Source organism: Polypterus senegalus, chromosome 7 (genome assembly GCF_016835505.1).
Source record: "Polypterus senegalus isolate Bchr_013 chromosome 7, ASM1683550v1, whole genome shotgun sequence".
Lineage (NCBI taxonomy): Eukaryota > Metazoa > Chordata > Cladistia > Polypteriformes > Polypteridae > Polypterus > Polypterus senegalus.
Genome location: NC_053160.1, coordinates 163441699 through 163468337, shown reverse-complemented (window position 1 = coordinate 163468337; position 26639 = coordinate 163441699). Strand labels below are relative to the sequence as shown.

The window sequence follows — 26639 nt, the reverse complement described above, 5'->3', positions numbered from 1 at the left end:
CCTTATTAACTACACACAAGGATTCCACAAAGGATGCCCTAGAAAGACTACAGATTGGAAAATAGTCAAGAAAACAGAATAGAAAGTGACCTGTGGTGTGTAGGCTTTTTCATGTGGGCCACTGACGTCTCATTTTCGTGCTTTACTCAACCTAATTTTCATGTCCTCATTTCCTGCCTATTTTTTCAGCCTGGATGTGTGGTAAACCATCCAGGAATTGCTGCTCACTTGCTTTTGTGTGTATTTGAAGCTGATCAGCTGCTTATCCATGCCAAGAAAACAAATGCGTGTACAGTTCTCAAGAGCGAAGATGTTAACAACTAGGCCACAGAATCCTCCAGGGCACAACATTTATGACAATGTCCCAGATATGACAAATTGCAGCTGATAAATGGAAGGGACTGTCCTGCTTCCTGGCTCCCTCCACTGGTGTTGCTTGGGCCTGCACAAAATCCTCATTTATATAAAGCTGTGAACTTGCAACAGCTGTTCAAATTGTTTGTCCAGGGCTGTTCATTTACACTTTATGTGTAGGTGTTGTGTTAGATATCTAGACTAATTCTGTGCATCACCTTTCTCAGTAAACAATTTAATATATGTAAAGAGAACAAGAAATAATAAAGAGTTGTGCAACTGGAATAACAGCAAAATACTATATAAAATCAGTTTAAACTACAGTACTCTAATACAACAAAAGCTCATCTACTAAACCTTTACACGTGTAAACCAATATTATGACACTTTGTCACCAAATTCTGAAATGGATGGGGCTGTAGAAATGGCAAGACCAAGTGTGTAGCAACTTAAACCAGCCTGTGTGGCTAACCCGTAAACAGAGTGTCTTCTGTATGACCAGCTAAACAGAAGAGCACAAACGGAAGGGCTTGGGCTGGACCACCCAATATATTGGTGCTCTGTTAAGTAGCTGGTCAGTACCATTCTGTCAGTTTCCTTTTTGTGTATAAAATTCAAAGGATGATATGGCATTTCAAATGTAGTGCTCTCCTCTCTGATTTTGTTTTTTTTTTTTTTTTTTGGTTTTGGATGTTCCACTAGCCTGGCACAAACAAAACAGAGTTAAAAGGATCCCATGACTCCAAAGCATGGTGGGAGAAATGGAATAAGCAGTTGTACAGTTTTCGGGTTAGTGGAACTCACCACGTTGTACTTTCATACCCTAAGGGTAACACACACACATACACAGGAAGACATATACAGATAAACCTTATATACAGGGAGTGCAGAATTATTAGGCAAGTTGTATTTTTGAGGATTAATTTTAATATGGAACAAACACAGTGCTATCAGTCAATCCAAAATGTTAATAAACCTGAAACCTGAATGTTTCACAACGGAAATGTGAGTGTGAACATCATCAGGGGAATACATATGTGCGCACAATTATTAGGCAACAATTAGTGTGCAGATTTATTATGCAACTAAAGGAAAAATGAAAATTTTCCCATCTCACTTGTTTATTTTCATCTGTTATAGTGAGAATAATAAACAAACACCTCAAAATTTACAAATAAACATCTCTGACATTTCAAAAAATAAATCAATCAATGAATGACCAATATAGCCACCCTTCTTTCCAATAACAGTCATAAGCCTTTCCATTCATGGAGTCTGTCAGTTTCTTGATCTGTTGACGATCAGCTTTTTGTGGAGCAGTGACTACAGCCTCCCAGACACTCTTCAGAGAGGTGTATTGTTTTTCTCCCCCGTAAATCTAGCGTTTAAGAAGTGCCCACAAGTTCTCGATAGGGTTTAGGTCAGATGAGGAAGGGGCCATGTCATTATTCCTTCATCTTTAAGGCCTTTACTGGCTGGCCACGCAGTTTAGAACTTCGATGCAAGTGATGGAGCATTGGCCTGCATAAAAATCATGGTCTTTTTCCTGTATCACTGTTTGAAGAAAGTGTCTTCGAAAAACTGGCAGTAGGTTTGGGAGTTGATTTTGAGTTCATCTTCAATGCAAAAGGTCCAACTAGCTCATCTTTAAAAATACCAGCTCATACCAGTACCCCACCTCCACGTTGGAGTGGAGCTCTGTGCCCATTACTGATCCACAGGTCCATCCATCTGGTCCATCAAGAGTCACTCTCATCTCATCGGTCCATAAAACCTTTGAAAAAAATCTGTCTTCAGATATTTCTTGGCCCAGTTTTGACGTTTCAACTTATGTTTCTTGTTCAGTGGTGGTTGGGTTTCAGCCCTCCTTACCTTGGCCATGTCTTTGAGCACTGAACACCTTGTACTTCTGGGCACTCCAGGTAGGTTGCAGCTCTGGAATATGAAAGTACTGGAGGATAATGGGTTCCTGGTAGCTTCACGTTTGATTCTTCTCAAATCTTTGGCAGCTAATTTGCGTCTTTTGTTCTCAACACGTTTCTTGCGACCCTGTTGACTATTTGCAACAAAATGTTTGATGGTTCTGTGATCACACACCAATATCTTAGCAATTCCAAAAGTGCTGCATCCCTCTGAAAGACTTTTTACAATTTTTGACTTTTCAGAGTCAGTTAAATCTCTTTTTTGGCCCATTTTGCCTGAGGAAAACTAGCTGCCTAATAATTCTGCACACCTTGATACAGGGTGTTGATCTCCTTAGGCCACACCCTCCCTCATTACACAAATACACATCACCTGACGTGCTTAAATCCAATAAGCATTCAAGTTAATACAGCTTGGAGTTGAAATATACGCATTAAAAATGATGATATGGTCAAAATACTCACTTGCCTAATAATTGTGCACACAGTGTATTTAAGCACTGATTATGAGTGATGCCTGCACAGCCTGTCACTCCACAGTTTCCCACATAGGACTCACTAGCTTTAGCATGAACAATACATTGGTATACATTAATAAAACTTTAATTGGGGAAATTAAAAGTTAATAAACCATGAACATTTTTTTCTGAGCTGTAGTGATCTCACCTTTTTAAGAAATTCTTTAAATTCTGACAGCACTTTTAATTTTGCTGCTAAAGGTAATGACCAGAAAAAGCGTACACAACTTCACAGAGTCCCATAATTGGGCCATTACTTACTTACATGTGCCATGCTTGTCATTAGGAATAACTGAGAAAAGAAAGTTGTTTATGAAACAGCATGTTTGATTTATGTTAAAATCACTCCTTAACATATTGAATCAGGATCACCCAAAAGTGGTTAGTTGGATTATATTCAAGTAACAAGAAGACCATTGTATAAAAGATGACTTTATTGTTATACTAATTAAACTGCTGGAAGTGTGCCGGAAATAAATTCTGCAACATGGGAGGAGGACGATTGCTCAAAAAATTAGTGTTCATTTAATTTCTGAAAGCATGTCTGCAAAACATGCACCCAAGTTGTTGGACAGTTAGCAGTGCCTTTCTCTGTTGTAGCCAAACCTTTGGGCCTTTTAATGCTCCCCACACATCTGCTTATGGAGAACATGGATGAATGGATATATAGATACTTTATTAATCCCAAGGGGAAATTCACATACTACAGCAGCAGCATACTGATAAAGAACAATATTAAATTAAAAAGTGATAACAATGAAGGTATAACAGACAATAATTTTGTATATTGTTAACATTTACCCCCCCGGGTGGAATTGAAGAGTCGCATAGTGTGGGTGAGGAACGATCTCCTCAGTTTGTCAGTGGAGCAGGATAGCGACAGCAGTCTGTTGGGGAAGCTGCTCCTCTGTCCGGAGATGATACTGTTTAATGGATGCAGTGGATTCTCCATTAATTTGACAGGAGCCTGCTCAGTGCCTGTTGCTCTGCCATGGATGTCAAACTGTCCAGCTCCGTGCCTACAATAGAGCCTGACTTCCTCACCAGTTTTTCCAGGTGTGAGGCATCCAATAAAATATGAATCACCTGACCCTTTCATGTTTCCTCCCTGCTCAGTGGCCCATTTCCAGGTTTCTATGATTCATTTTCTTCACAAGCCTGCATTACCAAGTGTGATAAGAGGTGTGTACACCGCAGCCAAAAATATAGCATCCTCAAGGAAATGAGAGTGCTCACACTATAGGCTAAAGTTTGCAGTCAGCCTAATGTTACTCTTTACATTAATGACTAGGCATCTCAATTTAGGGATTATGTGTTTTTGTCTAAAGATGCCCTTGCAGGTAGGTATGAGTTACTTTGTGGGATCTTCTTATCCACACCCCATCTTACATGCATTACATTTCATTTACTTATTTGGTTGACTCCTTCAAAGCAACTTACTGTATTTCATTTGAGGTACAATCAGTTACCTTTATTTTGTTTTTGGAGGAATTGTCAGGTGAAGTGACTTGCTCATGGTCACATAGTGTCAGTAGCGGGATTTAAACCCACAACCTCAGGGTCTGAAGTCCACTACGCCACAGTTAATCTTGAAACATCACCAACTTGAACATAACATCCCCAACAGTACAATCCGTTTCTTTCCAAGTAGCCAAAGTCTTGTCTTCTAGTCATACAGGCCAATTTATTTACTTTCTTTACTCTTGTATTGTAGGTTTCCCCTTTTATTTTCAATGCTATTATATCCAGACTGCCTGGGAGAATTGCTGTGTTAAAGTTAACAGGCTCGTGTCTCTCCTCGTTTGCATGTGACAGCCTCACACTTTCGTTTGCTGTTCTCGGCACTTAGTAGTTTGCACATATTGACACCCTAGTTGCTTTTTACAGTAGTCACGTGCTGTTAAGACATTTCCACACAAACATCCCAACCAAATGACACAGTGTTTCTTAAATATCCATGTTTGTCTTGGGGTGAAATAAGTGCTGTAGTCAGTAGGAATAAGCAATGTTGCGGGGTGGGTGGTAACCAAGAACAAGTCATGTCAGGTCGTTACTGACCCGCTTAATCCAGACCAGGGTTACTGAGGAGTGGGTGTGAAGCTGGAGCCTTTCACAGCCAGCATAGGGTACAAGGCAGGAACAAACCCTGGACAGCCAGCCCATCACTGGGGAAACACATACACCAAACACACACTAAAGCTAATTTAGCATTGCATTGCCAATTCACCTAACCTGCATGTCTTTGGGAGCAAACCGGAGCACCAGGAGAAACTCACTTAGACACAGGAAGAACATGCAAACTCTACGCAGGGACGACCTAAGAGGTGAACCCTGGTCTCCTTACTACGAGAGAGCAGTGCTACCTAGGAACAAGTGACCATGACAAAAATGTCAGCAATGGAGATCCAAAGATTGGAGTTCAAAGTACAACACAGATGAATGGTTGGCATATTTGATTGTATTTGCACAACACGTGCGCTAGTCACCCCAGGATCAGTCAATAAAACTGCAGCCTGCTGACCATTTGTCTGCATTTAGCTCTTGCGCTCACTATAGAGCACTATTCATTTCATGTCATTTTTTTTTTTCAACTTTAATATCAAAGACTCTGCACCAGACGTCTGTATTGCATTTAACTCATGCTGTTTTTTCTGGTACTATGGAGCTCTTAAGTGGGCTGTCACACAATGTGCAGCATTTTCACTCAGCAATAAAATATGAGTGATGACCTGGATTGAATTGACTCACACCACAAAAATAGCAACATACAATACATGGATTTTTTTTATTTTTTTATTAACTCTTTTCTGGTCCTCCTGTAGTGAAACTGGATGAACGGAAAAGTACTTGAGGAGGGAAGTAATGACATACAGTGTAGTAAGAATTACCACCAAGTCAATGGGACTGCAGATTCTGTTATTAATGTGCTTAGACTGTCATTAGTGTATGTTTGAGGTCACGTGACGATTCTCTTGGGAAATTCTCTCTCTCTTCTTTAGGCTTACTAGCTTATCAGCGGCATAGTTTTAAAGAGAAATGAATATTAATCTGAATAATCTGTGTAAGCCGGAGTGGGGGATAGTGTGACTATGCTGTTTTTAAGTTGGGTAGTGTGCAGAAGGAAGTCCATTTACTAATTCTAGCTGTGGCACACACCTCAGACGCTTGTAATTAAAACTGAAAGGCATGAGTCGCCAGGCCCACACAAGACTGCAGTGTTCCATCTGCCTTCTCAATGCATATTCACTTACGGTAGAGAACTGCAGTGTTTGGATCTTGTTCACGTGAGTCTGTAGGGCACTTCTAGACAGCAGTAGGGGCCTGTTGTGAAAGCAGATGTTAATCCTGGTTGGTGGGCATTTCTTATGAGGTGTCTCAGCTTATCCAAGTCTCTACTGCAGATCAAAAATTCATTCATTCATTTTCTGAATGTACTTTTCTATGACAGAGTTGCATCCAGCAATTCTGGGTATAAGGCAAGATTCTTTATCTTCATGGAACATGTACTGCGCAAATTTAGAAACGGCAGTGGAAGGAAAAAACTATACAGACACTACACAGTAACAATGACTGGAATCTTGTTTTTTTTTTCTAGTACAGGATTGCAGGGAGGATCAGAGCCTAATAACAATGGATGGATGTCCACTAAGTTGCACTCACCCATAATGACTTTGTTTAGAGTCACCAATAAACTTAAACATGTCATTGGTGTTGTGGTGCTGCGCGTTAGGGGTCTGTGGCGGTGCAGGGATTTTTAAGAAAAACAATGCAGTTCAGGCTTGTGGGTGTGAATGTGGGTGCCCTTCACTGTTGCTCAGTAGGGAAGCTCATTCATTACTTGTTCTTATTGCTTATGCTTTTAGCTCAGCTGTTCCTTATTGACACTCTGCAGGTTGTTAAGCAAAGCTCCTGCATCCACAGCGGTATAAAGGAGTCTGAGCAGGACATAGAGAGAAAGGAAAACAATCTAAAGAATGTAAAGAATTGGGAGATAGAACCAGCATGGTGGAAAGGAAGTGGGCCAGTCAGTGGCGCTGCATGGGAACAAGAGGAACAATGTTCACAGTGAGCAATTCGGGAGAGCAGCACAATCAAGTGCTCAGGGTTCCTGTAGGACTGAAGGCAGGTGGCAGGACGATGGGGACTGGCTCTGAGCATCCCAGCGGTGACTGACAGAGGTGGCTGGGACAAGAATCAGGCAGGTGATTGAATTTGCCAGGGTCCCAGTCTGGCTAAGAAGACCCAAAGTGTGAATAGGGGAAGATGGAGAGAAAGAATGAAAGGGAACCCAAATTTTGACTAACATTTATACTTGGATTTTAATTAATTCATGGAACCTGTTTGTTAATCATTTTAACCTGGCACTTGTTTTTATGGATTTTTTTTAATAAATTGATTGCTTATTGATCATGGTTTGACTCTATACACTTTAATGCTTAAATCTTGTATGTTTTTTGTGGCATTAGTCTATCCCGGTCATGACTATTGATGTCCCGGGTTCAAGAAGACGCCAAGGCAGCAGGCAACATGGAGCATCACAGGGATATAATGTAAGAGATAACCATAATAACTGTTCAGACACAGAATTAACATACCTAAAGCACATACAGTAGATGATGACTAGGCCTTGAATATAACCTGAAGCACTGATCACTGTGCCACCTCCCACACAACCAGTTTCAGTCAGTTCTTGCAGGCCAAAGATTGCTCACTTTTGTCCTGGTATTTGTGGTGTTTTCATGCATTTATAAATAAAAATGAAAGTGTAGGGAGTTAGACTCACCGCCCCAATATATTATCGAGTTTGTGTTTGCGCAAGTTTTTCTCCCTGGTTTCCTTATCACGTCCCTAAGACATTTATTTATAAATGGCGACCCTAACTTGGCACTATATGAGCGTTCTGTGTGATAGACTAGTGTCCCATCTAAAATCAGTTCCTGCCATTAGCCTAATGGTTCAATTTTCTGCAAATGCATATTAGAAATAATGAAATACAACAGATTTTTAGGGTGGCATGTTGAAATATTGATAGCACTGCTGCCTCAAAAGAAGGAGACTGAGGTTCAAGTCCCAGGAGCTCACGGTGTTGAGTTTGCACGTTCTCTCCATGTCTGTGTGTGGGCTTCCCCCGTGTGCATAGCTAAATTGGCTCTGAGTTGTTTGTGTGTGAGTGTGATTGGTGTCCTGTCTGGGGGATTACTCCTGCCTTGTGCCCAATGCTTGCTGGGATAGGCACCAGCTTCCCCATAACCTTGCCCAGAATAAGTGGGATTGAAAATGGATAGATGAGTAGATTTATACTTTTAAGGGACACTTTATAGATAATTACTGTCTGTTGAGAAAAACAATCTGTAAAACTAAATGCAGCAATGTAAGTCATTTCTCCAAGCTCTCTTTTTCCTTGGAGTTTCATCAAACCCAAAGCTCTTAATATCTTTTTTCACCTTTCTAGATCCCTTCTTGTATTCATTCTTGAATGACCTGGTTTTTTTTGTATTACTTCATGCGGTGTTGGAAATGTAGATACAGTACAAGAATGTTTAGCACTTGTATTATCTCCTGCCGCTTTTGTTTCTGTTTTCACTCATCAGCTTCTTTAGTGTCTTTCCAAACTGAAGAGCCACATCAGGCAGGGTGTATTTTTCTTCCATTTCTCTCTTGACATACTGCTGTTATTTTAGCTGCTGTCAAAGCCTTAAAAGTAAACACGGAGTAAGCAGTTTCTGTCACTTGAAGCCATTTTGCACATATTTTGGGAAACTCACACAAGGGATGCCGTGGATGTGCATTTTTTTACTGTCATTGCAGACCTGTAGTTTTATTATTCTATAAAGAACAAAACATATATAGTGTATATGGTGTTAATAATACCTAGTAAATAAAAACAAACTATATCACAATCTGCATTTTTAAACATAAAGGTTAATTGTTCAGAAAATTGTTATCCTGCGGCATTGTGCTTCCCTTAATAGTAGACCTGTAACTACTCAATAGCATTTCAGTCACCCTGCTGTTTTTGTGTTTCAAACTCTGGGTGACCCAGTGTTAAATTGTATAAGACTAAGGTGGCACTGACAGGCCCAAAGGCAAGTTTAAAAAAAGAAAAATCTTTGGTTGAATATGCTATTTTAGTTTTTATTTGTTTGTTCATTTACTTACTAGCAGGGATTACCCAGTGCTGCCCAGGATGGGGCCATCAACTGAATTTCAGAATGAAACACTTGGTGTAAAATGTGGGGGAGATGGTGTGAATTTGCATACTGGACAAAAACTCGGCTTTAAATACACTCACTGAGCACATTCTAAGGGCCACTATACTAATACTGGGTAGGGCCTCCTTTTACTCTCAAAGCAGCTTTAATTCTTCGTGGTTTGGATTCAATAAGATTTCTTTGAGATTTTGATCCATGTTGACACGATTGCCTTACTCGAATCTCCTGTTCCACCACATCCCAAAGGTGTTCTAATGAATTCAGATCTGGTGACAAGGGAAGGCCACTGAAGAACACTGAACTCATTGTCCTGTTCATGGCGCCGGTTTAAGACTTTTGCTTTGTGATGTGGTGCATTATGTGCATGCTGGAAGCAGCCATTAGAAGATGGGTAAATTGCGGCCATGAAGGGGCACACGTGGTCAGCAACAATACTCAAATAGACTCTGGAATTCAAGCTGTGATTTAGTTTTATTATTAACAGGCCCAAAGTGTTCCCCACTCCATTACACTGCCATTTAAAGTTCTTATTTTAAAAATAACTGCCTTCATTTTTGGCCGTAATCGTACCTCTCTTAATAAATAAAACAATTTCTTAAAAATCTCCAAGAAGAATTTTTCATAGGGAAGATGAGGGTTTTTGCCTTATTTAGTAAGTACCTGTAAGTGTAAGAGTGTATGTGTCGTAGAGACGGTAACAGCTGATTCAGCCGGCAGGTCAGCAAGATTGAAATTCAGGTCAATGAAAGATGGCAGAAGAAAATCGAGTGCACTTGCATAACAAATGTCCACTTTAGAATGCAGTGTGGAAGACTTACAGCTTCAGGCAAGATCCGAGAATCCCTCCACTCACTCTGAATCTCAAGTCAGATGGAGTAGATGCTAAATTTAGATATATAGATAGATAGATAGATAGATAGATAGATAGATACTTTATCAATCCCAAAGGGAAATTCACATAATCCAGCAGCAGCATACTGATAAAAAAAAATTAAAGAGTGATAAATATGCAGGTAAAGCAGACAATAACTTTGTATAATGTTAAAGATTCACCCCGGGGGGGAATTGAAGAGTCGCATAGTGTGGGGGAGAAATGATCTCCTCAGTCTGTAAGTGGAGCAGGACGGTGACGGCAGTCTGTTGCTGAAGCTGCTCCTCTGTCTGGAGATGATACTGTTCAGTGGATGCAGTGGATTCTCCATGAATGACAGGAGCCTGCCTGCTCAGCGCCCGTCACTGTGCCACGGATGTCAAACTGTCCAGCACCATGCCTACGATAGAGCCTGTCTTCCTCACCAATTTGTCCAGGCGTGAGGCGTCCTTTGTCTTTATGCTGCCTCCCTAGCACACCACCGTGTAGAAGAGGGCGCTCGCCATAACCGTCTAATAGAACATCTGCAGCATCTTATTGCAGATGTTGAAGGACACCAGCCTTCTAAAGAAGTATAGTCGGCTCTGACCTCTCTTGCACAGAGCATCAGTATTGGCAGTCCAGTCCAATTTATCATCCAGCTGCACTCCCAGGTATTTATAGGTCTGCACCCTCTGCACACAGTCACCTCTGATGATCACAGGGTCCATGAGGGGCTTGGGCCTCCTAAAATCCACCACCAGCTCCTTGGTTTTGCTGGTGATTAGGTGTAAGTGGTTTGAGTCGCACCATTTGATTGATTAGGTTCCTATACTCCTCCTCCTCCCCACTCCTGTTGCAGCCCATGATAGTTGAAAAAATTTTGATGTTGCTGTTTTATGTGAATTTAAATCTCTTATTGATCTGATGCTTTCTCACATTGAATGGCTAGTGTAGAAATTTTATCTCAGGCTACACAGACTGGTGTTAGTCCTCTCCCCAGGCTTGTTGTTATTTGCTCATCTTTTAAAATGACATTTTATTGTAAAAAATGTAATAAAATGTGACAACACAAGATAGTCCACTGTGTAAACCCGACTTGTACTCTACAATCATCCATTACACATGTGTGAGATTTTAGCCTCTCCCGGCAGTTCTGGTTTTTAAATTTTTATCAATAGCCCACCCTACTGAATTGACATTGCCTCGAGTTCATCAAAGCCACGGAAATCTTCAGGAATTATGACAAACTCTGTGAAACTGAAAATGACAAACTGAACTAGTTTGGTGTGGATTATAATGGTGCAGTGGCATTTTAAGTGTCCCTGTGGGATGGAGAAGTGTCTGCCAACTATGGTAGACCGATTGTGGCCAATGATAAGATGTAAATTGTGAGGCAGCGGTACTCGCCACTGTGCCTCCCTAAGATAAAGTTATACTGTGTCCTTTATCTCTCCCTGCATCAACCGAGCTCCTAGCACAAGGATTAACTAACACTTACAGAGTCTGCAATGCAAAGGATCAGCTTTATATACTCTGTGGGCTGTCCCTGTCACTACATTGTGTGTGAAGACACAATTTACCATGAATCTGTTGTGGAGGGGTTAAGAAAGAACCCAGAGAACCAAGAATATTTGCAATATAAACCAGGCTACCTTGTTTAGTGCAATTGTCCGAAAAAAAACAGAACAGAAATAAGCACATGGTGGTGCAACTGAAAATGCCACTTTAGCTTCAATGGCTTGCCTACATAGCTCTCTCGAACGGGTCGGCATCGGGAAGCTGGCGTATTTGAGAAAAGTTCCATCAACTGAGACACCATCCTCCACGAGCTGTCAGCCTTATACTGTCCCGACCTTATGGGTGGTTTCTCTGGGCTAGGGAAGAGAAAAAAGAAGATGCAGTTAGCTTTGGCACCCTCTCCTGTCCCAGGGGTTATTGCATACCTTGTTCGAGCCTGGAAGGTGATCCTCAGGTGCCCATGTGTGACACTATGCAAAACAACAAAACAAAGTATTTTCAGAATATTCTCATTATGGTTAGCTAATGTACCCCTCAAATGAAAATACTGACAAGTAGTTTTTTTTATGCAAACAAGGTGTAAATCTGGCTGGAGTTACCAATTAGGTACTGACATGCCAGTAATACGCCATAAATTATTCACATGTGCAAAGCATATGGGGCAGCACCATAAAGTGTGGAGTGGAGAGTACACTTACAGAAAGCATGCGTGATGGAGATTGGATAGTGATATGACATCGCCATCCAACATAGCTTCTCCTGCTCTGTGATGTCATGCTGGCTTTAAAAACATAGGACACTGGGAATAGACAGTCTAATCTGGCTGGCAGCCACAGGGCAGATTTATAGGGAAAAAGAATCAACAAACCAGTTCCCTGGCAAGCCCACCAAGTTTGTTGCTAGATTTCACCGATCAATACAAGATGGAATGCTAGGGCTCAACTACACACTTTCTCACACCCCCCAGTTAATCATACTGTGCACATTTAGAAGCCCCAATTAACCTTAACAGGTGGACTTGCAGTCTGTTCAGGGTGGATTTGTCTGTTGCTCTTGTCTGAACAAAAGACATAGAGATGAAGGCCGGTCACTAAAAGCAGCAGGTTTGTCCTTGAGGTGTGGAGTAAAATCGAAAGAAGCAGATCTCTTAAATTTTCCAGCACACTTGGAACTGGGTGAAAAATGTCTGTGGCAGACACTGCTGCTTGCTCAGTTACATTGAAGTTTTGTGTAAAGTATATGATGGAGTTGCTCAAATGTTTTCAGTGTCTTTCTAAATTTAATTCATGCCTTTCGAAATAGAAAATAGCTTTTTTGCCTGACTTTTATTTTGCACATAGAATTATTTTTTCTTACATAGAATTCCTCTTCACTGCAACCATCCAGAAGGTAGCACAGTGGTCAGTGTTGCTCACTCACAGTTCATAAGTACAGACTCTGAATGCCAGCTTGATCACTTCTCTTTATAGCTGATATCTGTATTGCTTACCATGCTGGTATTTGTATGGCTCGTTGTAAATGCCATCAATAATTAAACCATGTACATGCTTTCTTTGTACCCAGTGATTTTATTCACTGAACATAATGAGGCTACAGGAGAACAGCATGTACTTGGTGGGTCCCCCACATCTTCTAAGCAGATCACATTAAAAGAAACATGTAAGTCCTGCAGAGCATTACAGGCAGTGAGCGTGGGGATTTTCCAACTTCTCATGAGCACGACCAGCTGGTGAATATTTAAGAAGTGATGTTCTCATTTCTAAGAGTGCCTATCTTTGCATTTATAGCCCTTTTGCACTTTATGAGTTTATTCTAGCTGTCTGTCCTCTTTCGTTAAGGAACAAAGTGAAAGCAGAAACAATTGAGGAACCCAATGAAAGGCAATGCTGAGGAAATGGTTGAGCCTCGTGTGTAGGAAGGATCTGCTTCCTTATTTTGTTCTGCTTTGACACGGACTGCTGAAATGGCACCAAGTGCACTAGAACAAAACGCTAAACAAGCATTGTTTGTCTGGAGAATCAGCGTCCAGAAAATCCAACAGTAGACTAGGTGTTTTACCCAGGTAAAAGAAAGCCAGTTATGGATTTGAACTGACGTCTTTGTTTTTCATGGGCCACTTTTGTTGACTATGCACTTTTCAACAGTGCTGAATCATGCTGATTGACCTGATTAGTAAATAAGCAGCCTTCTTTCTCAGTATGATGAAAGCATAGCACTTCTTTAGAAAATATGATGTCACCATTTTAAGAGAAATTGAAACCGTTACTGAAAAGTCAAGGGTTTGTTCAATTGATTACGTATACTTCCTTTTACAAGGAAGCGTGATTTCTGTATTTGCTGGTTATTTATAGTGTGGAAGAAAATCCCGAGGAAGACAGGAATATTTCAGTCAGTCAGATTTTTATTCAGTCACAGATGAGTACCTGGAGTCTACGTTGCAAGACAGAAGAGCAAAGTTACATTTTTCAATTGGCTTTTTATAATTTCTTCTTCCTCCCCCTTCTTCTTACTTAATCAAAAAGCATAATATCGTTTTTGAGAAAAGTGCTATATAAATGCAAAGAATTATTATTATTATTATTATTATTACTTAAGCATTTTATTTTATTAAGCTAATGAGCCATCTGTTCTTATTTTTTTCACTTGTCAGATAGACCCTAAATAAGAAAAGGTTATCTTTCCTGTGTCAAATAGACGCATTTCTAAAGAAAGTAGAAATTTTCCTGAGTCAGCTTACTGCACCGTCTTGTGATGGCTTTGTCAGCTATTAACCCTAAGTAGCTTAAAAGCAGTTAATTTTTCTATCACAAACAGCAAAACATTGGCTTACTTGTCACCTGAGACACCAAAGCAGATGCTCTTTTTTTTTTTAAACCTCTTCTTGTTTCTTTGATTTCTAGAAGCGGCGAAGGCGAATTGACCGCAGCATGATTGGCGAGCCAACAAACTTTGTCCACACAGCCCACGTGGGATCAGGAGACTTATTCAGTGGAATGAATTCAGTAAGTGTGCCTCTTTTGTAATACTGTTTGCAGCATCTTTAATAAGTTATTTTACATTTGGTCTGAAAGAGGAGTAAAGTTCCAGTCGTACAGGATCAGATTTATCAAGCAGACACAACCAAATATCTGTGATTCCTTTATATAAATCTTGTGGTGTCATGTCCCAACCTTTTTAATGGAATGGAATTGGCTTGTCAGTTTTGTATAGTAATTTAGAATGTGATGCTACCATTCTTTAAGCAAACTCTGACTATTAGGAGACATAGTAGAATTTATAAGTTGAAGAGCAAAAGTAAATTTTAAATCCAGCTGTTATTTTAAAAGTTTCTTGTCTTTAGAAGCATTGAGCAGATGAATGAAGAGAATGAGAGAGAGAAGGTTGGATGATGTGGCGATAGTGATACAGAGTAGCAAGGAGGAAGTAAGGACAGCTATGAAGAAGATGAAGAATGGAAAAGCCGTTGGTCCAGATGACATACCTGTGGAAGCATGGAAGTATTTAGGATAGATGGCAGTGCAGTTTTTAACCAGATTGTTTAATGGAATCTTGGAAAGTGAGAGGATGCCTGAGGAATGGAGAATTGTACTGGTGCTGATTTTTAAGAATATTGGGGATGTGCAAAGCTGTAGTAAATATATGGGGGATAAAATTGATGAGCCACAGCATGAAGTTATGGGAAAGAGTAGTGGAAGCTAGGTTAAGAAGTGAGGTGATAATTAGTGAGCATCAGTGTGGTTTCATGCCAAGAAAGAGCACCACAGATGTCATGTTTACTCTGAAGGTGGTGATGGAGAAGTATAGAGAACACCAGAAAGAGTTGCTTTGCATCTTTGTGGACCTGGAGAAAATATGACAGTGTGCCTCGAGAGGAGCTGTGGTATTGTATGAGGAAGTTGGGAGTGGCAGAGAAGTACATGTACAGTTGTACAGGATATGTACGAGGGAAGTGTGACAGTGGTGAGGTCTGCGGTAGGAGTGACAGATGCCTTCAACGTGGAGGTGGGATTACATCAGGGATCAGCTCTGAGCCCTTTCTTATTTGCATTGGTGATGGACAGGTTGACAGACGAGATTAGACAGGAGTCCCCATGGACTATGATGTTTGCTGATGACATTGTGATCTGTAGTGAGAATAGGGAGCAGGTTGAGGAGACTTTGGAGAGGTGGAGATATGCTCTAGAGAGGAGAGGAATGAAGGTCAGTACGAACAAGACAAAATACATGTGTGTAAATGAGAGGGAGGTCAGAGGAATGGTTAGGATGCAAGGAGAAGACTTGGCAAAGGTGGATGAGTTTAAATACTTGGGATCAACAGTACAGAGTAACAGGGATTGTGGAAGAGAAGTGAAAAAGAGAGTGCATGCAGGGTGGAGTTATTCGAGGAGAGTGTGAGGAGTGATTTGTGACAGACGAGTATCAGCAAGAGTGAAAGAGAAGATCTACAGGACAGTAGTGAGAACATCTTTGTTATATGAGTTGGAGATGGTGGCACTGACCAGAAAGCAGAGCTGGAGGTGGCAGAGTTAAAGATGCTAAGATTTGCATTGGGTGTGACAAGGATGGATAGGATTAGAAATGAGTACATTAGAGGGTCAGCTCAGGTTGGATGGTTGGGAGACAAAGAGAGGCAAGATTTTGTTGGTTTGGACATGTGCAGAGAAGAGATGCTGAATATATTGAGAAAAGGATGCTAAGGATAGAGTTTCCAGGCAAGAGGAAAAGAGGAAGGCCTAAGAGAAGGTTTATGGATGTCATAAAGACATGCAGGTGATGGATGCAACAGAGGAAGACACAGAGGACAGGAAGATATGGAAGAAGATGATCCACTGTGGCAACCCCTAACGGGAGCAGCCAAAAGAAGAAGAAGCACTGCAACTTAATTCAAAGCCCCTTTTAAAGACAAGAGATGTCCAAACTCTGACGCAAGCCCAATTTCACATAATAGATGATTCGCTGGATAATACTAAAATAAATTAGTTTAATTTTAAGTTTTTTGCTGATAGCATAGGAAGTATTTAACAATTCACAGTCAACAGCCACAAATAGCATAATCCCACTTAGAGTGGACGCACTACAGTCATGGAAGTCTTCATGTTTGGCAGAATTATAAAACTTGAGCTGAGATGCAGTTTGTCTACATTAACCCTCTGGAATGATTTACTCCAGGTGTTGGACTCCTTGGTGATATCTCAACAGATTTAAAAGGAGATGTCAAGGACTGGTCCATCTGGAGAAGGAGAGAAAGGGGAGTGTGAGGAGTCTAAAACATGCTAGAAAAGAGCAAGGGAGTGTGATAGCCATGAGTGAATAGGCATGGAGCAGAATAGAAGAAGAAACATCGAGATTCAACTATAGGACCAGACCAAGCACTCATATTTTGTTGTTTGACATTTGTTCCCCATGACCGTCACAGCCTATAGGAGATTGGAGGCTTGAAAGGCTACTTCTTCTTGCACACTCTTCTATCATCTGCTGATGTAGAATAAAGACATGGCAGGTGGTTTCATAGAGCAACAAATTATAGCCTCAAAAGTTCATCACTGCTATGCTAGCTCAAAGTGGCTACATCACAAATGCACCTGCTGTGGTCATGTGAACTTTCATAGGGTAATATCCGTATTATCACAGGGTTTTGTGTTCAGCTTAAAACTGAAAATTTTATTTCCCTTTTTGAACGAATGGATCAGGTTAACACAAACGGTGCCATTTGCATTATAGTCAGTAACGTACACAATGCTGCATGGGTTTACTTTGCTGAACAACTTTGCATTGAAGTTGATCCGTGAAGATTATTTGGTATCTTTTTACAGTGGCTTTGCATGCATTTGCCTAAACAATTTGAATTGAACTGAAAAATGTAGTTAATACTCGTCCAAGGCATTTCTCGTGGTTTAGCAAGAAATAAGATTAACATTTTCAAACTGTGCGATCCAATGCAGGGTCACAGGGGGCAGGTATAACCCATTCTGCCTGGAAGTGTGAGACCCTCACAGGACTACTCAAACACACACACTCATTCAAGGTCAATAGAATATCTCCAGTTAACTTCACAAGAACCTCTTGGGATGTGGTTGGAAACCAAAATGCTTGAAGAAGAAACGTAGAAAAACCTTTGGGGAACATGCAGACTACACAAACAAGTAATTTGAGCCATGGAGTTTGGCTCAGTAAAGCAGAAGTGTTAACCACCCCATGCTGCCCCAAGTAAGGAAGGAATTCTGAAATGTATGTGAAGTCTTTTAAATGTACTTAGAAGAAATGAGAGACACTTTCTGCTATGGAAGATAATCTATGACAATGTTAAATGCAATCCAGCGTATGAAATTCATTTGGCATGATTATTTCATGCCTTAATTAAAGTAAAGAAAGCAATCCAGGAGCAAATTAAATTAGCAGTAGTTCCACCACTGGCCTATTTCCTAATGGAGTCAATAGCTCTACCTCATCAATATCCTGTCTGTTTGCAAATAATGAAGTACAAGCTAATAGATAAAAGTAGCTGAACCAGCTACCTTATTAACTGCAACATCCCTCATCTTCCACAGCTTTCAAGTGAGCACTGCCCAAAGGCTGGCTGTCCCAACTTTTCAAGCAACAGCAGTTGAGGAGAGGAGTCTGTATGAAGGGGGTCACCTGGGAAGGGAAAGATGAAAGTGGATTCCTTGTTTTGAGTAAAGTTATAAATCAGGCTGTTTGTCTAAGGGCTCAAACTGCCCATCCTAAGTGATGTCTTTCTTTGTGTCTCTCGTTTTGGTACTGGTTTTAATATTTACTTGTTTACACTCACCTAAAGGATTATTAGGAACACCTGTTCAATTTCTCATTAATGCAATTATCTAATCAACCAATCACATGGCAGTTGCTTCAATGCATTTAGGGGTGTGGTCCTGGTCAAGACAATCTCCTGAACTCCAAACTGAATGTCAGAATGAGAAAGAAAGGTGATTTAAGCAATTTTGAGCGTGGCATGGTTGTTGGTGCCAGATGGGCCAGTCTGAGTATTTCACAATGTACTCAGTTACTGGGATTTTCACGCACAGCCATTTCTAGGGTTTACAAAGAATGGTGTGAAAAGGGAAAAACATCCAGTATGCGGCAGTCCTGTGGGCGAAAATGCCTTGTTGCTTGAGGTCAGAGGAGAATGAGCCGACTGATTCAAGCTGATAGAAGAGCAACTTTGACTGAAATAACCACTCGTTACAACCGAGGTATGCATCAAAGCATTTGTGAAGCCACAACACGCACAACCTTGAGGCGGATGGGCTACAACAGCAGAAGACCCCACCGGGTACCACTCATCTCCACTACAAATAGGAAAAAGAGGCTATAATTTGCACGAGCTCACCAAAATTGGACAGTTAAAGACTGGAAAAATGTTGCCTGCTCTGATGATTCTCGATTTCTGTTGAGACATTCAAATAGTAGAGTCAGAATTTGGCGTAAACAGAATGAGAACATGGATCCATCATGCCTTGTTACCACTGTGCAGGCTGGTGGTGGTGGTGTAATGGTGTGGGGGATGTTTTCTTGGCACACTTTAGGCCACTTAGTGCCAATTGGGCATCGTTTAAATGCCACGGGCTACCTGAGCATTGTTTCTGACCATGTCCATCCCTTCATGACCACCATGTGCCCATCCTCTGATGGCTACTTCCAGCAGGATAATGCACCATGTCACAAAGCTCGAATCATTTCAAATTGGTTTCTTGAACATGACAATGTCACTGTACTAAAATGGCCACCACAGTCACCAGATCTCAACCCAATAGAGCATCTTTGGGATGTGGTGGAACGGGAGCTTCGTGCCCTGGATGTGCATCCCACAAATCTCCATCAACTGCAAGATGCTATCCTATCAATATGGGCCAACATTTCTAAAGAATGCTTTCGGCACTTGAATCAGTGCCACGTAGAATTAAGGCAGCTCTGAAGGCGAAAGGGGGTCAAACACCGTATTAGTATGGTGTTTCTAATAATCCTTTAGGTGAGTGTACAGTGCATCCGGAAAGTATTTTCCTCAGAATTCTACACACAACACCCCATAATGACAACGTGAAAAAAAGTTTTATTGAGGTTTTTGCAAATTTATTAAAAATAAAAAAACGAAGAAATCACATGTACATAAGTATTCACAGCCTTTGCCATGAAGCTCAAAATTGAGCTCAGGTACATCCTGTTTCCCCTGATCATCCTTGAGATGTTTCTGCAGCTTAATTGGAGTCCACCTGTGGTAAATTCAGTTGATTGGACATGATTTGGAAAGGCACACACCTGTCTATAGAAGGTCCCACAGTTGACAGTTCATGTCAGAGCACAAACCAAGCATGAAGTCAAAGGAATTGTCAATAGACCTCCGAGACAGGATTGCCTCGAGGCTCAAATCTGGGGAAGGTTACAGAAAAATTTCTGCTGCTTTGAAGGTCCCAATGAGCACAGTGGCTTTCATCATCCGTAAGTGGAAGAAGTTCGAAACCACCAGGACTCTTCCTAGAGCTGGCCAACCATCTAAACTGAGCGATCGGGGAAGAAGGGCCTTAGTCAGGGAGGTGACGAAGAACCTGGTGGTCACTCTGTCAGAGCTTCAGAGGTCCTCTGTGGAGAGAGGAGAACCTTCCAGAAGGACAACCATCTCTGCAGCAATCCACCAATCAGGCCTGTATGGTAGAGTGGCCAGACGGAAGCCACTCCTTAGTAAAAGGCACATGGCAGCCCGCCTGGTGTTTGCCAAAAGGCACCTGAAGGACTCTCAGACCATAAGAAACAAAATTCTCTGGTCTGATGAGACAAAGATTGAACTCTTTGGTGTGAATGCCAGGCATCACGTTTGGAGGAAACCAGGCACCGCTCATCACCAGGCTAATACCATCCTTACAGTGAAGCATGGTGGAGGCAGCATCATGCTGTGGGGATGTTTTTCAGCGGCAGGAACTAGGAGACTAGTCAGGATAAATGGAAAGATGACTGCAGCAATGTACAGAGACAGCCTGGATGAAAACCTGCTCCCAGAGCGCTCTTGACCTCAGACTGGGGCGACGGTTCATCTTTCAGCAGGACAACGACCCTAAGCACACAGCCAAGATATCAAAGGAGTGGCTTCAGGACAACTCTGTGAATGTCCTTGAGTGGCCCAGCCAGAGACCAGACTTGAATCCGATTGAACATCTCTGGAGAGATCTTAAAATGGCTGTGCACCAACGCTTCCCATCCAACCTGATGGAGTTTGAGAGGTGCTGCAAAAAGGAATGGGCGAAACTGGCCAAGGATAGGTGTGCCAATCTTGTGGCATCATATCCAAAAAGACTTGAGGCTGTAATTGCTACCACAGGTGCATCGACAAAGTATTGAGCAAAGGCTGTGAATACTTATGTACATGTGATTTCTCAGTTTTTTTATTTTTAATAAATTTGCAAAACCTCAAGTAAACTTTTTCATGTTGTCATTATGGGGTGTTGTGTGTAGAATTCTTAGGAAAAAAATGAATTTAATCCATTTTGGAATAAGGCTGTAACATAACAAATGTGGAAAAAGTGATGTGCTGTGAATACTTTCTGGATGCACTGTATATCACATACAGTGTCTCATTGTGTTGAATTAGAGCACACATCTCACACGGGAATGTCTTTTACCCCTACTGTTGACATCCCTTGCCCCAGCTCTTGACGTTGACTGGTCATTTGATTTGATTTAGTTTTGGCACAAGTAAGGAAAGGAGCGATTGTGGAAAGAATGGCAATGCACTTCTGATATCTTTGAGACAAAAGTCGTGCCAAAATTTAAATGCACATAATTGCAATGCGTTTAGCTGTAATTCATATATCTGATATCTTTGAGACAATAACTTTCTAGGTTAGGTTTCAAAATTTAAATGCACAACATGAATATGCAATGCGTTTCGCTGTATTTTTATATGTTGAATTGCATTTAACCTTGCCATGGAAAGTCTTCTGCATGCATTATAAATGGATAACTTTCTAGGTTAGGTTTCAGTTTGTACATGATTAAAGCCTACATGGGGCTCTATAAAGTAGACATACCGTATATGTTCACATATAAGTCGGGTCTCGAAACCCGAAAAATCAATCATAAAATCAGACCCCGACTTATACGGCCATTCAAAAATGTGACACTTATTTTTATTACATCTTCTTGCCTCCTCCAATCTCACATCAGTTTCTCAGACACATCAAATTTTGTTGCAGCAGCACAGTTACCAATTTCTTTCATTACTACAATGACGTTTAATTTAAAACCAGCTTCATATTTTCTTCTGATTGAACGCTCCATCGTAGATAAGGGATGATCTTACGATAAAGGTGTATGAAGGTGTGAGATACAAAAAACACAAATCAGTGCAAACGTTGCTTCAGAATAGTTCGGGTTTTTACCATGTGGTCACGTTAGCACAATAGAGGGAGAGGTTATGAGCACACGCTGATACAGCGCATTGCCGCACCCACATAGAAAAAAAGGCTGTGTGCTCCGTGGTTACTCTCTCAGGTGGGAGTTAGCATATTATAATCCCTTGGACCAGTAGCGTGAGTTACCTACATTAAACTTATATGACTGACATTATAAACTACCAGAAATGATACTGTAAAATGAAGTCCTGACTTATCAGCGGGAGAACTTATCTGTGAGTATATACGGTACCTAAAACTCATTCAGATAACATAATTTCACAGTAATTATAGCACAGGTGAACCATAAAAACAAAGAGAGGAACTTCAATGACAATACATTCAAGAGATACACAAGGCAGAGTGGTGACTCTGAGGCTATGGATCTCTGCTGGTATCTGGAAGATTGTCGGTCCAAATCCTGCCACTGCCAGAAGGGATCCTACTCTTTTGAGCCATTGAGCAAGGGCGTTAACCTGAAAGTTGCTCCAGGAGCAGTATATAATGGCTGACCCTGTGGTCTGACCCCCAAAAGGTCATGTGAAAAGACTATTTGTGGTCTGGGATTAATACAGTGGACCAACTAGCATTAAAAACATCTGGTGTGAGTGATTGCCACATTCTCACAGGGTTACTGGCTGAAAAAGATATTTTCAAAAAGAAGCAGAACAGTGAGCTGCCATCTCCATTGATTATTGGCACAGGTGTAGCTCAGGTGATGAAGACAAGTGTTTGGTCAGCTTATGCTGAGCTGGTCTCTGCACTTGATACAGTTGTCCACATGGGGCACTATAAAGCCGCTACTGTATATTAAAGTACAGGTAAATTTCCATGATTAATATAAAGCCATAAATGTGTGTTCCTGTGGCCTTAAAATGTTTGTAGCAGGTAAGTATTGCTTCTTGTCTTTCCTGAATACAAAGATATTATACTTAAGCAAAGTCAAGAGTGTAATCAGACAGACAGCTTGTGCAAATCCAGTATGTGAGAATGGCAGGCGTTAACAATGCTGCTTTAGAAAAGCTGGTAACTTAGATTTGTGTGCAGTTTCTCTTGTCTTGAGGTAACATGGCTATCTTCCTTGGTCTTTGTGCCCAGCTAGGTCACTTGTCTTATGTTTCACAATGTCTCTTGAGGTTTCCTCCATAAAGTGCCAAAGAATGACTTGCTTTTGGAATTGAGAATTTTTTTTTTCCATTTGGTTTTCTACTGTTAAATAGGATGACTTGCTCCTGGCTTAGCATTTTGCCAAAGTAGTAAATGGCCACTTTATGCAGAGACTGTCCCTAATTTCTGTTATTCTTGGCATTACGGCATGTGCAGTACATAAATATATAAATGGATCAGCTGCTGGGAATGTTTGTGATTCATAAACTGCATCTTCCTTGTAGCTATTTGCTGTGTGTGACGTATTCTGGAAATCCTATGCTTTCTTCTTGTCTAGAATTAAATCACCAGGAGGTCTCTAGTTTCTTTTTTTTAATCGGCCATAATTAGTGACGGATGTTAGTTGCGTAGTCACCAGTTCATTGAAGTGACTCTTTAAACTTTAAGTTTTTTGTTTTGTTATTGAATCAACAGTGGAGATTGCAGCACAGGTTATGGAGGTGTGTTGCACAGGCACTTTTCAACTTCTTTAATACATCCCTAAAACCACAAGCTTAAAGGAACTTGAAACCATAATTGAATTTAAAAAATGTGTCCTTCTATATAGGTCGTCCTTTTTTTGCTTTATTAGCTTTTATTCACATGGGGCTTCATCTTTCCTTTGGGATGTTTTGTGGCTTTTTAACATTGCATCTCAGTTTAGATGATGACCTCCTTGTGTCTCACTCATGTGTCCCTGATAACTGTCACCTCTTATTTAAAGCACAATCAATTTTAATATCTCGATTAAATCAAAATTCCACAAGTTTGCCCTTGATTTCCATGCCATGTGGCAAACTTTAAGGTCACTCAGAGCTTTGTCCTGATTGACAGACAGGTACAAAAGACTTCCTTAAAGTTAATATTTCTTCCTGTTTTATGTGTCTGAAAGATTACCCTGCTTGTTTGTTCCTCACACAAATATCAGCTGGTTTTTGTACAACTTCCTAGATTCTTCCTTTTTCTAGCCTACTGGCACTCTTTCTTGTTTGGTGGTAACTCGTCTTGAATTATAAAAACAGAACATTCAGTGAAGCTTGAAGAACAATAGTGAATGATTGTTCCTACACTCCTCTCTGATCTTTCTTGCTAGGGATTTCAACAACAAAAATGGAAATATTGGCATAACAGGTTCAAATGTACTTTCATTTGTACTCCGTATGATGAGATTCTTACTTGCATAATACAAACAGATGAAAAATACAGAGTTGTGCATTAAATATAACATAACATCATATAGTAGATATAAGAAGATCTGTCAGATGCTGTCAAGTAGCCTTATAATCCAAGGAGGAATGCTGAGCCTGAAATCTAGTGATACAAGTGCCAGTACCTTGTCTGAAAATGGAAGAAGGTGAAAAGTGGGATGGTTGAGGTCTTTACTAATACTCTTAGCCCTTCTAGGGCAGCACATGTTATACCTACTGTATATCCTGAACAAAAGGGAGGCATGTGCCAGCAACATTCTCGGCCAACTTCACTACCCTCTGTAATGCTTTGTAGTCCTGAGCTTTGGCAGGTGATGTAGTGCAGCCAGTGCAGGCAGACTCGGTTCTGAAGCTGAAGAAGATGACGTAGTAGTGATGAGTGACAAGATGCATGCAAAATTAAATTTACAGCAAAACTTGACACAAGTGACACGAAGTATATTCCATTTTCAGCCAAATGTGTGCCTTTGATACAATAAAGGCGCTTAGTTCTTGACTTTAAACATTTACATGGCTTGATTCTGCATGCATCAGCTGGTCATGTAATATTTAAATAACTTCTGTAGGAGGCTTTGCCCCCTACTCGCTTCGCCAACCCCCCTGCCTGCGTTTTGCGCCAGCAACTTTGCGTCTCTTCTGTTCACATATGTGGATTTCACTTTCACCAAACAACAAAACTTTTAATTCTCGCGGATAGGCCTCTTCATTGGGAAGAAACTTTACTTTTCCCTGATGGCAACACGAATTAGACGACCTACAAGTCTCTGACTTAATGTTTAAAGCCAAACAATATCTGCATAGTTCTGTCATATCACCTATGTCCATATATTCAATCTCTTTTCGCTTTTACCTTTTTATCAATATCACATTGAATTTTGATTCCGTTTTTGAAATTACATCATTACAACTCAACGTATAACTGCCCGTGAGTGAATATCGTTTCTTTCTCTCTACACGAACTGTGTCTGACAATAGCATTCACACAAATGAGAAATGATTGAACTGTGTGCGTGGTTGTAAATGTTTTAGATGTGGGCAGGACTTTTCCAAATCTCTTTGCATAAAATCTTGTCTCACAGGGCCTGAAATTTTCTCTTGCGGGATTTCATTTTCACCAAACAACAAATCTTTTAATTCTCGCAGATACGCCTCTTCATTGGGAAGAAACACTACTTTTACCTGATGGCAACAAGAATTAGACAATCTAAAAGTCTCCGACTTAAAGTTTAAATCCGAACAATATATTCAATCTCTTTTCTCTGTTCTGTTATTTCACTGAGTAATAATTTCCGTTTTTGTTTGCACTAATGCGATCTTTACTATCATTTTTTGTTAAGAATTTCCGTTTTTGTTTGCACTAATGCGATCTTTACTATCATTTTTTGTTGAGACTTTGGAATTTTCATACTTCCATTATCTCTAACCTGCTCTGCATGTGTATCGCGCCAGCGTTTTTGAATTCTTTACGACATTCTACTTTGTCATCTACTCTTTGTCTTTTATTTATGGCCCCGGGCATGGTTAAATCTCTTGGCACAAAGTCTCGTCTTGCAGGAAGTGAAAGTGTCTCTCTGAGAAAGTAGAGAGAAAATCTCAAGTGAATAAAAATGAAATGAGTCCCAGCGCTCATTTCCTGCCATCTGTAGGTATTCTTTTGATCCACAAGACGTGTTTTGGTAGTACGAACCCCACATTGCCAATTATGATGGACATCTAAAGATGCATCAGAGATGTCAAGGAAACTCGAATTTCCATGGAGTTTGCATATCCTCAACCTCTTCTGAAGAAATCAAGAAACAGGCAAAGGGTGGTTTCTAGGTAACAGCGGGGTGGATTAAATGGCTTCCCGTGTAATGAGATTTTCTGTGGAGAATACATAGTAATGTGCGTTTTGTGTGTTTTGATGTATTATCATGTGGAAAATATGCAACATTTCATACTTTTAAAAAATGCACTCTGCTCAATTCTATTCCATTTTATTATCCCAGGTGGGAATGATGATGTGAGCAAGGGACACAAAATTAATTGATTTGATGGGTGTGCTACCAATTGCATGCATTATGCAGTTGCAGAAAAGAATACCTGAAAACGCAGAAGTGTGAGCAAAGCTTTAGAGTGTAGTATTCCTAGGTTCTTCATCCATAAACATTCAAATCTCCGCAAAATTTGTTTAGAGGTTTTTGTGTCTTACACCTGCAAAATCACTTTCAAATTTTAGTGTCTGTTTCGCAAAACTGTATGCTAATTAAAACTTCCGTATTTCACTCATCACTTGTAGTGATCATAGGTGAACATATCCAGGCTTTTCACAGACATCTGATGGAAAAAAAGGAGTTTGTGAGCCTTCTTGATGACAGTTGAGATGAGTTGTATCATTACTAATGATGTCAGCATGAAATTTAAACTTGCTGAGCTTCTCTGCAGCACCCCTTGGATGTAGATTGGAGCATGGCCTGCCCCCTGATTCCTGGTTTGTAATCAGCTGTGTGGTTTTTCTGGCACGACAAT

At 40.6% G+C, this 26639-nt stretch overlaps 1 protein-coding gene across 2 annotated transcripts in view; it reads left to right on the top strand.

Annotated features, from left to right (window-relative positions):
• The window catches only part of cdc42se2 (CDC42 small effector 2), a 97385-nt gene that overhangs the window by 57810 nt on the left and 12936 nt on the right, over positions 1-26639 (top strand). For both annotated transcript variants that reach the window (XM_039759478.1, XM_039759479.1), the window contains one exon: positions 14278-14379. In XM_039759478.1, coding sequence (XP_039615412.1) covers positions 14278-14379 — 102 coding nt within the window. The remainder of the gene's footprint in view (positions 1-14277; positions 14380-26639) is intronic.